The 14,610-nt window shown below is 33.1% G+C and overlaps 3 protein-coding genes across 4 annotated transcripts in view; 2 read left to right on the forward strand and 1 right to left on the reverse strand.

Annotated features, from left to right (window-relative positions):
• Positions 1 to 4,101, reverse strand: part of LOC126778976 (pyruvate dehydrogenase (acetyl-transferring) kinase, mitochondrial) — a 48,898-nt gene extending 44,797 nt beyond the window's left edge. The window contains exon 1 of the mRNA XM_050502720.1: positions 3,799 to 4,101. Coding sequence (XP_050358677.1) covers positions 3,799 to 3,901 — 103 coding nt within the window. The 5' untranslated portion in view covers positions 3,902 to 4,101. The remainder of the gene's footprint in view (positions 1 to 3,798) is intronic.
• Positions 4,102 to 4,986: 885 nt separating this feature from the next.
• Positions 4,987 to 10,581, forward strand: LOC126778990 (putative gamma-glutamylcyclotransferase CG2811). Of its 2 annotated transcripts, none has more exons than XM_050502737.1 (5): positions 4,987 to 5,263; positions 5,332 to 5,527; positions 6,137 to 6,242; positions 6,537 to 6,668; positions 10,314 to 10,581. In XM_050502737.1, the coding sequence occupies exons 1-5, from the start codon at positions 5,198 to 5,200 to the stop codon at positions 10,369 to 10,371; spliced, it is 558 nt and encodes a 185-aa protein (XP_050358694.1). In that variant the 5' UTR covers positions 4,987 to 5,197; the 3' UTR covers positions 10,372 to 10,581. The 2 variants fall into 2 exon arrangements, with proteins under 2 accessions (XP_050358694.1, XP_050358695.1); XM_050502738.1 differs by having other exon boundaries at positions 4,990 to 5,263; positions 6,537 to 6,739.
• Positions 10,582 to 10,861: 280 nt separating this feature from the next.
• Positions 10,862 to 13,011, forward strand: LOC126778978 (G patch domain-containing protein 4). Its single transcript, XM_050502722.1, has 4 exons — positions 10,862 to 11,007; positions 11,081 to 11,232; positions 11,481 to 11,755; positions 12,465 to 13,011. Exons 1-4 carry the CDS (start codon positions 10,962 to 10,964, stop codon positions 12,994 to 12,996), a joined length of 1,005 nt encoding a protein of 334 aa, XP_050358679.1. The 5' UTR covers positions 10,862 to 10,961; the 3' UTR covers positions 12,997 to 13,011.
• The last annotated feature ends 1,599 nt before the right edge of the window (positions 13,012 to 14,610 follow it).

A 14,610-nucleotide genomic window follows, 5' to 3' on the forward strand; every position in this document is an offset into this window, starting at 1 on the left:
TCCTATGCAATACTTATTATCTGCTCCTTCATATTTGAATGCACTTACCTGTTCTCTTAAGAAACTTCTTTCACCAAAGGTTGTCTGTCAGAGATCGCTGTAAGCGTTAAGACCGCCTTAGCACACCATGTGTTGTCACTCTTATATCGTCTGCTATATATATGTTGTGTTATAACGTCTTATTTAAAAAAAATATGTATTCTGTATATGGCATAAAGTAAAAATACAACTGGTGCACTTCCTGACAAGCCGAAATATCATTTCGCAAGCACCATTAACACGAAGCATTTAATGTCACTTTCAATTCGTAGACGAGGGCCTCCCCTTCTCTGTACACCCTTCGTATTCGTCTTTGGAAGCAGCGTGTGGTATTTATATATTGAAATAGAGATAAAAAGCTGTTTAGATTTGAGAATACTTAAAAGGGTTTCATTAACATGAATGTCCTTTTCCCCTTATCATTCTCTCACTCCAATAAACCATTGGAAGAGCAATCGGATGAGACTACTGTGACCAAAGACTTCATGCTTTCCTGGGCACGGGAATATATCATTTTCAACTAATTAAATCCATGTTGTTACCATAATTTATTGACAAAATAGTCGAATAACTTTAAAGCCCCGCCCAGGATTCGAATCTCAAATCTCCAACCGTCAAACGAACATTTTTATTTAAGCAACATGTTTTTTTCTTTCTTTCTTCTAGAAGAATACGCTGCTTCAAGTTCAACACGAAAGTTTATCCAAGGATTAACAAGAACCTATTTAAACTGGAGTAATCCAGTTTAAATAGATTCATCGTATTAAAATTTTCGCAACTGCAAACACGGAACGGATGAAAAGCTTAATTGGTAACGCGCATTGCATGCGAGGCCCAAGTTTCAAAGGCTGTTCAAGGGCTGGACAATTCTGTGTCTGTGATAATTTTAAAATTTAAATAGACCAAATTGTAAGGTCACGAAATACTAAGAGGCTATCTTATAGAAAAATATTACTTAAAACGAAATGTATTTTTTTTATAATATATGTACTGGGTACCTATAATATAGTACTGAGTACTTGCAAATGACCCACTTGATAGTTAAGTGGTTAATACTGCTCATAGCCGTTGGCACCGTAAGAAATATTCGCCATTCCTAAAGTCGCTAATACGCGACCAAGCTTGGGAAATTACACTGGTAGTTGGAAGTTACACTCACTAACTCACACTTCCAACTGGAATACTCCACTACTAAGTATTTCTCTTTAGCGGTAGAATATTTGATGAGTGGGAGTGGAAAGCTTGAGGATAGTGATGAATTTTCATAAATGCGGCAAAAGATAACTTTTTACAAGAGACTAAAATTTATTATTTAGACAAAACTAAAGTACATAACTTTCTGTAAGAACTTAAGTTCGATTCACAGCTTTTTAAATGAATCACATGTTTTTTTTTTTAATCTTATTGAATGTCTAGTCTATTTTTCTTTTGATTCAAGACCTTGTGGTCTGTATTGTGGTATTGATGTAAAGTAACGTCGCTTGAAGGTTCCATAGACAAAGATTGTTCTGTCCCTTCTATTCAAAGAGAACATTTCTTTGTTAAATCCACTACGATACACCACTTTGGCCTCAATACTTTACTTAATTTTCTTTACATACTTTAAGGTATATACATAATTGATTCTTAGATTGCTTCGTTGCGCTACTTGTAGTCTGGCCGCAGATCCAGAGATCCTAAGTTCAAACCTTTAATCGGACCATTAAAAATTTATAAGGTTTCTCTCTGCCGAGCTATCACAGTCCACGATATCATTTTCGTAACGAGGATGAATGAAAAAAAAATTGAAATGTCTTAAAATAGTGATTGAACTTTTAAGTTCTCCTGAATAAATTTCAATGATGATCAGCATTTATATACAATATATATAACAATATCGCGACAAAATTGAAGTAGATAAAAGGGGACACACTTGAGTCCATACAATGAAATATAATATACATAGCATAAATAATATAATATATCATATTGTATGCATAAGGTAAGCTGTTTTCATTGTATGTTGCATTGTGTAATTCAATATGTTGTATATAAGCAAAACATGACAAACCTGACTTTGTATGATAATAGAAAAATATCAACTATTTATTTTATTATCCATTAATGTTCTGATTTATGTGGTATATAGTACTATGCCATAAAAATGTCTTTTTTTTTTTGAGTCATTCTTTCTAATTTTTAATTAAAGTTAAATTGAATAGCAATCTTGGAAGTTACTAAGATTTTATTTATTTTCCATTTTTTTTATAGAATTAGGTAGGCGATATGGGCCACCTGATGGTAAGTGGTCACCAACGCCCATAGACATTGTCATTGTAAGAAATGTTAATCATTGCTTACATCACCAATGCGCCGCCAACCTTGGGAACTAAGATGTTAAGTCCCTTGTGCCTGTAATTACACTGGCTCACACACCCTTCAAACCGGAACACAACAATACCAAGTACTGCTGTTTTGCGGTAGAATATCTGATGAGTGGGTGGTACCTACCCAGACGAGCTTGCACAAAGCTCTACCACCAGTGAAGTTCTATTATATCTACACACAGCAGGTGTAATATTGACCGATATGGTGGTCTACTAGTAAATATATACATTAATAATAGCTGCAAAGTATGTTTTGATCTTGACTAAGGTGACTAGATTTAATATATCATAAAATCTTGAAGATGAATATTTCCAAGTACTAAAACCTGCTTTTAGCTCATGTATGTCTGATTATCCTTCGGATATATCGAAATAATTATTGAAGAAAAGATTAACTACCGAGTTATTTGCAAGTTTTTCATAACAGACTTTTCTGAACCGTGAACTTTAATCTAATTTTGTGAAATGACAATTCAAGTGTTAAGAGCCTATATATATAGGAAACCATTGACATTGCATTCGCATTGTTTGTTGTTTTAACATATTATTAGAACTTCCAGGTATAATTTACTTATCATGTAACATTTTATCAAAAAATATATAATATTTTATGACTCCAATAAGTATTTTTTTAAAGAAATTCATAGTTCTTGCGTTTGTCACTGTATGATAAAGAGTTTTTATTTCATATCAATACTAAAAAAAATGTTTGTGCTATAAAATTTTAGCACAATAGATTGAATTGCACTGGTTTATAATTCAGTTGTAAATTTCACTTACTGTACAAGTGTTAACTAAAAGCTTCTAATAATAACTGAATAAATAGTTTATTTTAAAATAATTTACTTTCGTTTTTTTTTTTTTTTTTAATACAAATGCTATATAAATTATTCAATAACTTTACGGTTTTTTAATATCTTTCGCTGTATATATTTTTTAAAGTTTGTTTATGTGATTATTTGAACTTTGCAAACCATCATTTGATTATTCAATATGTAAATGTAATAAATTCGTTATTTGTTGTTTATCAAAAAAAACTCACAATATTCATATACGTAATATTTTTAAAGGACGATACCGAATGAAGTTTTCATAATAATAACAGTCAGTAATATGAGTCCAAAGTTATTTAAATTAATACAACTTTTACCCAAGCTTTCGACCGTTTTATTTGCAAAAATATCAGCAACCTTACTGACCTTGACTTAGATTTCTTATAGGTTACATCGCAATTAACATATTTGTTACTAATTAATACTAATTGCATAAGTTTATAATGTAGAATAAATAAAATCATACCCTTTCGACCTTCACGAAAGACAAAACTATGAGGTCGGGAATCGATAATATTGTTTTTAGCTTAAAATTATCATGTAATATAATTAAAACTTACCAAAATCAATAAACTGCTTTATTGAAAGTGGAGATGGGTTGAACTGCGAATAAAAGTCCAACATTTTTGTAACATTGGAGAAAATAGCGCCCGCCAGCCTCATTTTTGTTTATTTATTTTTTTACAGAATTTATGACACAGAGAATAATGAGTTTATGTTCACGCAAAAAAGTATTTTCACTGGATATTAATCACGTACATAGTGTTAATTAATTTCGACAACAAAATAATAATCACTATATTGTTTTGACTTGACGCGAACCAGCTATCAGCACGCAAAAAATTCAACTAACTGAAACTGACTCGTTTTACTATTTATTGCTATTCGTAATTCGTGTTTCGTACTCGTAACCGAGTGCTCGAACAACTCGATTATCGAAGATCGATGTCGATTTAACAAATACCCATATATGTAAAAAGAAATTTATGACACAATCGGTCTTTATGTAATTTTTATAAACCTTTTTTTCACTTTTCATCTCAAGTCAGATGTAGGTATTAAATAAGTTATTTTTAATAATATTCATAATTTGAAGTATTTTTCCTGACCATTTATTTACTTTGATCGTACATTTTAAAACGAATTCCTTTTTTAAATGATTATTTTATTTCGTTAAAAATGGGTTTAGTGTAAATAATCCAGTGTTCCTAAAGAAAAAAATCTAATTATAAGAAAATAAATGAGTACTAAATATATTATTTTTAGCAGTTTAATTATTTTTATATTGAATCGTATTGAGAGATACGCTTCTACCACACTAATGTCATCAAGTTTATTATAACCAATTCTATTTCTTTATTTCAAACGAACAACTACAATGATAGTTAAAATTAACTAATATGTATATATTATATGTATATATATTAAATACCTTAAAAATAAAATCATTAAAATAAATTTAAATAATACATTTAAAGTAAGTGTTTCGATGATTTTAAGTTGTGGAAGTTAATATTAAAAATTATATTAAAAATAAACATTTTTTTTCACTACTTAAATTTGAAATTAAAAAAAACCATTCGCTATTATTTAAGTACCTATTTAATGTACCTATTATTTAAGTACCTATTTAAGTTTTTAAAATTGGCGCTATTTCATAAAGTAGGTTTCTATTAAATAATTCGATTTTTGAACGAAACGTGAAATGTAATATACTTAGCGATTCGCCTTCGAGATTATAATTATTTTTATTTACTTTTGAAATTGACATTCAATAATTTTATCATTTTTATCATAGCGTAGTGGTTATTATACTCTTTGTTTATAATTTTATTGGCCTCAAAAACAAACTATAATAATAATAATAATATTCCTATTATTAAATAACCACCTGTGAAGCTAAAACAGCATTTTAATCTCGCTTAAACTTTTGTTTAATGATTAAATGTGTTATTTTTAATGCTAAAAATATTTAAGTTAACATTTTTAAAACCTAAAGTAAATTTTTGTCAAATATTCAGAACTGTAGGTAATATTTTAATGCAAAATTTTATTACAATCGATAGTTTGATTTAAAAAATTAACTTTTCTAGATGTCTTATAAAGTATTTGTATATGGAACACTGAAACGCAATGAGCCGAATCACCATTGGCTCACAAACCCAGACAATGGTGTAGGACAATTTATTAATGAGGGCAGGACAAAAACAAAGTATCCGCTCATTATAGGAACGAAATATAATATACCCTTTCTACTACATAGTCCAGGCGATGGTCATAATGTTAAAGGTATCACATATTTTAATACAATCATATTTTTCGATAAGATTAATTAAAGTTAAGTAATTGAAAAGCCAGACGGAGCTGGTCAACACCAAAATTCAAGTGCAACTCAAAATTGAAAAAGAATATCCATTCTCTCATTAATATAAGTCTATCTACACCTATTTCATATATTACACATACTTAAAAAAGAGATAAGCATAGTTTATAAATCTCTGTCTTAATGTGTAATGTAATTGTGTGTAAATTATATATAATATATTGTACTGATTTTTGATTCAATATTCAAATGCTTTATTCAAGTTGGCTTTGACCTTTTGATATGAAGTTTTGAGTTGTCATTTTAACAGAATGAGTGAATGTAGGCACTTACTAGGGCAAACTCTGGGTAGGTACTATCCACTCATCAGATATTCTATCGCCAAATGGGCAATACTTAGTATTGCTGTTTTTCGGAATGGAGTGAGCGAGCCAGTACTATTACAATAGTAGTAACTATGGGCACAAGGGACATAACATCGTAGTTCATAAGGTTGGTGTCCATCAACTTTCAAAAGGACTATCCTTTTACAATATCCCTGCGACATATACATATACCATCTTTATCATTTTCAGGAGAAATATATGAAGTTGATGACACAATGCTAAGCAAATTAGACATCCTAGAAGATCATCCCAACTATTACGTCAGAGAAATTGATGACGTCATTGTTAATAAAGAGTAAGTTTATATCATTTTAATTTTAAATGTTATAAACACATTCATCATCATATTCAGCCCAAATGAATCCACTGCTGGATAAAGGCCTCCTCACAGGCGCGCCTATTCTACCGATCCTGTGCTAATCGCATCCATTGAGCACCCGCCATTTTTCTAAAATCGTCTGACCATCGGGTGGGTAGTCTGCCCACTGGCCTCTTTGCTTCTCTAGGCCACCACTTCGTGATAACTTTAGTTCACCTTCCTTACTCTCGTGTATAGAACAATAATTGTATAAAATTTATTTGTTCTCAGTCCTTCATCTGAGGAAGAAACTGTAAAATGTTGGATATATTTCCTGAAGAATTTCCGTCGAGAGCTGTTAACCAAGCCACAGCTTGAAAACTACTCATCTCAAGGTTCACACGGCCTGCCCTACATGGAAAGGTCCAAACGAGATCCTAACGATAATTATTATCCAGAAGTTAAACGATAAATCTTTCAGATTAATTATTTCGGTAAGCGTATTAAGAATGTGTTGCCAGTATTGAATATATTGAGATGTTTAATACAGGTGACAAAAGCATAAGATAGAGAAAACATCAATAGAATGCTAATCGCTTTCATTGATCATGCCATGTTTCATATCTCGTCTTGCCAGTCCGTTTTGCTAGAATCAACATGCCGAATTGGTAGTATAACATTTTTTGATATTATAACACTTATAGTTTTATATATTTGGACAAAATACAATCAGATTAATGATTAACGATTACGATAACAATAACTAATCATCAATCAAGATTACAATACAATGAAAGTAATCGAAAAAGTAAAATGAGTGAATCGAGTAAGTGCCCCAAAGATGCTCTGTGCACTTAACACACGTGCGTCCATGACGGAATCAATCAAAGTTAATCTGTAAGTGATTGATAATTGATTATACATTATGATCGTTAATAATTTTGCCCAAGTCTGGTTAAACTGTCTGTTTCAATAATTAGGACGATGTAAATAAAAAAAAAATGTTATTTTTTTGTACTAAAATAATCTTTAAATGATTATAATGACATTTGTGAAAAAAATTATGATTATATCATATAAACTTTTTTTTTATAAGCAAATCAATTTGGGCGCTCTCGTATAATTCTTGCTCCGTCCGAGTTTTGACTGTGACGTCACAACGCCGGTTCGTTATCGCGGCCGACTCTTTGCGATACGCGCGTTGATAATTTTGTATTTATTTTATCCCCCTTTGTGATTTGACGCCTCAAATACGTTCTTTCACTTATAATGATGTTAGAACGATCATTAATATATTATTTTATGCTAAAATAAGAGCAGTATTTTCACGTAGACTAACAAATAACCTACCGAAAGTCGATCTTATGATTGCGGAATCTTTCACAAATCATGCGAAATATACTAGTGAGCTTATTATTATTGTTTATTTTAATCTTTTGTTAATGCAAATTGATCGTAACTGTGATCGGCAATAAGTCCGTGCGTACTCTTCATGTAGAGATACAAGTGCTTTCCGCTTTCGATATAAGATAATATCGACATAGAATATGATATACATTTCCTATATTTTAATTTTACACACACAATTCGGGGCGCGATATTTACGATACAGAGCCTCGGCATATTATCGTAAATTTGCTTGTGATGAAAGTGCAAATAAACTTAACAATCTCGAATGTGAAGGATGCAAACATACTATGCCATTGGTCACCTGATAGAAAGTGATTACCACTGTCCAAGGACACCTGCAACACCGAAGTACTTGCGTTGCCAGCCTTTAAGGAATGAGTAGGCTCTCTTCTTGAAGGTTTCTATGTCATCACGGTTCGAAATATGGAAATATGGTTCCGCAGAGTGGCTGTGCGAGGCAGGAAATGCTTTAAAAATAGCGTTGTAGTTGTGGATATCCAGACATCGAGATGGTATGGATGGAATTTAGAATTTAGACGCGATGTCCGGTGGTGAAATCCAGCGCATGGGATTAATCTAAACAGTTCCTCGGAGCATAAAAGATGCGATAGAAGATGCAAAGTGCTATCTCACCCGCCCAGAGATGAAAGCGTTCTCCATATGGGGTTGAATTTTCGCCTTGTAGAATTTTAGGCGAGGAGCTGACGTGAAGTAATGTCCTTACTGTCTTACCTTGTTGAGCAAACAAAGCTTCTAAAGGTTAATTTGGCTTCACATTCCAATAGACCGCGGAATCTAACGTCCTGATACTGGATTTGTCAGCGAGGTGGTATTCTCAAAATGAGGGGATATGACAAAAGGTGACATTTAAGAAGTCATAGCGCAAACTTGTATCATATTGGGGTTGAGTTAGACCAAATTTTGTTGGCCCCAATCTCAGACTTTGGTTAATAAGCACTTGTGATATCAGCCACAAGTTTACACTCATCGACGTGTCCCCGACAAATATAAGCGCGGCCGGTATATAAGGCGTCTACAGTGCTGTCGTCTGCCAACATTGAATATTGCTAACTTGCACATGTCATTAATATGCAGAAGAAGCAGAGTAGGTGACAGAGCCTTGTGGAACACCAGAATTGACGAATTTTAAGTAAGAGCATGCACCGTCGACAATGACCTTGATGGTCCGATCTGGCAAAATTGAAGATCCAGTTGCATTATTTCCTGGGAAGCCCAATCAAAGGCTTTTTCTATGTCCACACTAACTGCTAATTTTGTTGTATTTGAGTCCAAGAGGTGGCCTCTTAGACTCAACTGTTTCAGCCCATCGGTCAGGTAAACTAGAAGATCACCGGTGGTAGCTTTACATTTAATTCAATACATGGTTATTCAAAAGTGCCCTTATAATCCTATCTGAATAAAGAGTTATCTGATTTCATTTGTATCGTACGTACTATATCAGACTACATATTTGACTTTCAACGAAACATAATATGGTAAATATCTAATTCAATGGGTCACAGACAGTTTACTGGTGGTAGGGCTTTGTGCAAGCTCGTCTGGGTAGGTACCACCCACTCATCAGATATTTTACCGCAAAACAGCAATACTTGATATTGTTGTGTTCCGGTTTGAAGGGTGAGTGAGCCAGTGTAATTACAGGCACAAGGGACATAAAATCTTAGTTCCCAAGGTTGGTGGTGCATTGGCTGTAAGCGATGGTTGACATTTCTTACAATGCCAATGTCTAAGGGCGTTTGGTGACCACTTACCATCAGGTGGCCCATATGCTCGTCCGCCTTCCTATTCTATAAAAAAAAAGACATTAAGGATTTTTTCAACGTATACCATTGAAAATACGGCGTTGTTCACAAATTATCTTCAAGATTAACAATACACTTGAGATTAACGTTGAAATGCATTTTTCTTCGATACAAACTCTTATGCCAAAACTATCGGTATTCAACGTATCAAGGCTTCTTACGAACATTCTGAATTATGTTTATATTAAACGAATACCTATAACTAGCCTGTAAAAATTAATTATTTAATCCTCAAACTAAAAACTTATAAACGACAAATTTTACTACTAAAAATGCTCATCACGAAAATATCTACTTGTTTTTGTTGATAATATATATATGGAAAAAGCATTTTTTCCGAGTTCTATTTGTTGAATTAGTATGCTGTGGTACTGTATAATAAATGTATGGAAGTTTTTTTTTTTTTTTATACTAACCGAAACATAAATAAAATCAAGAATAACGTGAAAACACTGGCGAAATTGTATGGGCGAGCAAGCGACGCTGGGCGATGTGCCGTCACGCGTCGATCGGTCGCTCCAGAAAAGAATTTAAGAACTCGTAATTTTAAAAATTGTAAAATACTCATTTTTGCAGATATCGTAAAAATTCTTTCACCAGTATTTTTATATTTTAAATATGATTTTTTGAGATCATAAAAAAATAAGCTCTTCTTCCTAATTGTATAAATTTCATTAATTCTGTACATATTGTTAAATTAATTGACCCACTGTCTAATAAACACATGAAATCCTTTTGTCGAATTTAAAGAAAATTTAATTAAAAAAAGTTAAAACTATAAGAAAAAAAAAATTTAATCTATTTATTTAAAATATTTATTCTTTTTTGTTTACAGCAACAATGAATCGACAATCGATGATCTTGACGATATGCTGTGTGATATGAAGTCATAAAATATGACAAATTGTTTGTCGTGTATGGCTACAAAAATATATTTTTATTGCTGCCAACATTATTTTCTGCTATATAAATATATTATCTGAGATAGATATAGATGAGATATATATCGAGAAATTATTTTCTTTGTAACATTCCTAAATTGTTTAAGTTATAATATAATTTACAATATACTTGTTATTAATAAAAAAATATATTATAAAGTTTTTTTTTGTTTAATTCGGCGAATTAATTATACATAATACCACGTAATAAAAGAATCCCCACGCAATTAATGAATAAATTGATAGATATTTTATTTGCACTTCATAAGTGAATTGATTATATGATATAGTAGCATCTTGGTAGAACTGCATTTTATTTCATTATGCCTGACCTACTTTCTACAAATATATTAAAAGATTTTTGCTACATATGATAAATTGTAGACTTAAATATTAATCGTCAATAGTCAGTTGTCATTTATTTTGTCAGCTGTCACTTCAACGTGTTTATATAGGTTAGATTAGACAAAAATACATTAAAAATATGTGTGTTATTATCTTCTAATTCATAATTGTTATTGTTATATTTTTATACACATGTTATGGATTTTGCTAGAAAACAGCTTGAAAAATATGGCTGGACCGATGGTAAATCTCTTATAATTAAAATCAAGTCGATAAATAAAATTCGAAAAGTGTAATCAATTGACAATATTTATAGGAAAAGGTCTTGGGAAAAAGGAAAATGGTATATCCGAACCGCTTAAACCCAAGTTAAAGCGAAGTGTGGCTGGTATAGGATACGATGCTGCCGCGGACTTCACGGAACATTGGTGGAGCGCCTTGTACGATAAGGCAGCTAGCAATTATCAGGTATTTCATTATTTTTAATAGTTAAAACGTAATTGAATGAAGAAAAAATATAGAAGACACTTGAAGTTTTAATCCTTAAATTTCGATTTTATGTAATCCGGAAATAATGTTATATTAAAATTTAACTTAAATAGATACACCAAAGAAACAAACAATGTCTTTGGGTATTATCCAATTTACCATAAAAATATTTCATTTATGGCTATTCAATTTTAATTATTTTTATTACTTATATAGTTTTGTTCCAGGTTGAAGAGGAAAATGGTAAAACAAAGAAAATGAAAAGATTAGATGACAAAGAATTTGAAATCACAAACAGCACTTGGCGCTTAAAGAAGAAGAGCAATGATAATGATGTTGAGGAATACTCGGATTTCTTTGTAAAGAAAGCGGTATTAGGTTCCGGGGGGTCAAAGACTACGAAAGTCAACGATTCAGATTCCGATGAGGAGACCACTGTTAAAGATGTCCAACTGACTGACGAAGAATTATTTGCGGCTTGCCAGGGCAGGACGGCTCATAAGTATGATGATTATGTTGCAATCAGATGAATATATAAGTCACCATTACTGTTTAAACACTCAAAAAAGAACGCTTTTGTCAGTGTCATGTATGGATGGAACCAGTCAAAAACCGAATGAGCCCAAACTGGGGGGTTTACTTGTGCTCTTTGAAGTGTTTGATAATCCATTTCCTGGCTCAATGATCAGTTTATTTTGGTGCTATGAAATGATTCTATTGATAATGAAATTATATACTGGCAAAGTTTGTAACTTATATGATTTGTTTACATAATAACTTCATGATTTACATTCAAATGTATTATAACCTAAAATATGCTTGTATAAAATAAATACTCATTTTAAAAAAACCAAAGTAGTGTGAAAACGTAGCTTGATTTAATTTTTAAACAATGACACAAACCTAGCATTCTAAGTATATATTATAACATGAAACTTAAGCTTATTTTAATTTAATTAATTTTTTATGGGAAATGAAAGTTGTCATGTCAATATTCAAAATTGAAAGTGGGTGACACTACGAAGCAGAGCTACTTATATAATAGAGTCATATACCTCCACAACGCATCTTCTGATATAAGTGTTATATATAATTGTTTAGTAGATTTTTCAGTTAGGCATTACAAAAAAAAGTCTTTATTTATAAGTAGACTGATGTGAGCAAATTGGTATAAATGCTGTTGTTAATCCATCTAATTATTTTTCTTTTAGAGGTGCCCGGCACGGACTCAGGGCATTGGGTAAGTTAGCGAGAATAGAACAGCAAGAGCAACTACTACTGCAACAAACCAAATATAATACATTCCTCGCTAAGAAACCTAAATGTACTGACGACACACAAGTCGTTGAAGACACAAGTTTAAATGAGGATGTTAATCTAACTAAGAAGAAAAAGAAGAAGAGAAAACGATGTAAGAGCAACGAAAATGAGTGTATAGATAATGTTATTTTAGGTGATTCTGGTAAAGAATCTAATGAAAGGATAGAACATGGTAAATGTGGTGAAGGAGAAGATGCTGTAAATACAGAGGAACTAGTTTTGAAAAAGAAATCCAAGAAGTTGAAAAAGACAGAAACAAGTGATGGTATTGTTAAAGATTCCCATGAGAAATTATCTAAGAAAAAGCATAAACTGAAGAATAGTGCCTTAAATGAAGAAGAATCTGAAATGGATCCAGAAATTATAAATGACAATGTTAAAAGTACAAGTAAGAAGAAAAAGAAAAGCAATAACTCTTATTAGCATAATTGTATTTTATTAAAGTATTTGTATCTGTATTTACTAAATATACATTGTTTTGTATGAACTATACTTTATTTATTTTAGAAATTAATAGACATACCTAAAGTATTCATTATGATAGTCACACATGGTTAATACTTCTTGTGTTGTCAATGTCTATTCCCGTTTACCCTTCCGCCTTCCTATATAATAAAAAAAAATTATTTACTTTCTATATAATAAATACCAGGTTCCTGATGTACCTGGAAACCAAGGAGCTTCTCAGTGACCGACAGTACGGGTTTCGCCGAAACCGGTCCACTGGTGATCTGGTGTACGTCAGACACATCTGGAGTGAGGCCATCGAGAAACACGGGGAGGCACTTGCTGTTTCTTTGGATATCTCGAAGGCCTTTGATAGGGTTTGGCATGATGGCCTTATCAGCAAGCTTCCTGCATATGGCCTGCCTGCTAGCCTGTGTGCGTGGATTTCAGACTTCCTGAGGAATCGATCGTTACGAGTGGTGGTTGATGGCCATTCGTCGGATCAAATGGCTATAAATGCCGGTGTTCCTCAGGGGTCGGTGCTCTCGGCGACACTATTTCTGCTGCACAACGATCTGCTGATGCCCGGTATCCATGGGTACGCAGATGATTGCACAGTTGTCGAGAGCTACAAGTCCAACGCGCGAGCTAGTGAGGCCCAAATTCAGGCTCGGAGAGAGGCCATGAGCGCCTGAGCGTGACCCTTAAGGCAGTGTCCGATTGGGGCGATGCCAATTTGGTCATGTTCAATGCATCCGAGACACAGGCGTGTTTGTTTTCCGCCAAAAAGAGGGAATACCAGCTACCACCCTCTTTCCGAAATGTGTCTGTACCTATAACTGACCATTTTGACCTCCTTGGCGTTACTCTCACGTCGACTTTAAATTTCGGCTCTTTTATTGAGTCCAAAGCCCAAATCGCCGCTCGAAAGCTTGGTATCCTTTCCAAAGTGAGACGTTACTTTACTCCAGACCAACTGCTCAACTTATATAAAGCGCAAGTGAGGTCATGTATGGAGTACTGCTCTCACCTTTGGGATGGCTCTGCTAAGTACCACCTTCAGGCTCTAGAGTTGATTGAGAGGCTGATAGGAGACGACACATTGGTTTAGTCTAGGCTCCAAAGTCTCGAACATCGACGTGTGGTAGCATCACTCTCAGTCTTCTATCGGATTCATTTCGGAGAATGTGCTCAGGAATTACACGAACTGATTTCTCCCGCCCCCTTTTACTATCGAACGGCCACTCAAACGCGTCTAAAGCGCCGTAGGTACACAGTGGAAATTCCCCGCCTACGTACGAAGCGCTTTGAATCTACATTCATCATTCGCACTGCAAAACTGTGGATTGCTTTGCCAGAGTCCATATTTCCTGATAGGTACAATGTTGGTGTCTTCAAATCCAGAGTAAACAGGTTTCTTATAGGCAAGCGTGCTACATCCTAGACCGTATCGATTCTTAATATCAGGCAAGTCAACGGTCAAACGCTGACCTATTAATTGTAATAAAAAGCCATGTAATCACATAAAATATAACAATGTGTATTATGGAGAAATAGGTTTAGTTGGTTTTTTACGAAACTAATTATTTT

Source organism: Nymphalis io, chromosome 28, assembly GCF_905147045.1.
Source record: "Nymphalis io chromosome 28, ilAglIoxx1.1, whole genome shotgun sequence".
NCBI lineage: Eukaryota > Metazoa > Arthropoda > Insecta > Lepidoptera > Nymphalidae > Nymphalis > Nymphalis io.

Bases quoted from the DNA above. Each gene is read 5' to 3' on its own strand.
- LOC126778978 (XM_050502722.1), top strand. From the start codon at position 10,962: ATGGATTTTGCTAGAAAACAGCTTGAAAAATATGGCTGGACCGATG. The intron at 11,008-11,080 runs GTAAATCTCTTA...CAATATTTATAG, and splicing joins AAAATATGGCTGGACCGATG to GAAAAGGTCTTGGGAAAAAG. The intron at 11,233-11,480 runs GTATTTCATTAT...GTTTTGTTCCAG, and splicing joins AGGCAGCTAGCAATTATCAG to GTTGAAGAGGAAAATGGTAA.
- LOC126778990 (XM_050502737.1), top strand. From the start codon at position 5,198: ATGCTAAAAATATTTAAGTTAACATTTTTAAAACCTAAAGTAAATTTT. The intron at 5,264-5,331 runs GTAGGTAATATT...TAACTTTTCTAG, and splicing joins TTTGTCAAATATTCAGAACT to ATGTCTTATAAAGTATTTGT. The intron at 5,528-6,136 runs GTATCACATATT...TATCATTTTCAG, and splicing joins CGATGGTCATAATGTTAAAG to GAGAAATATATGAAGTTGAT.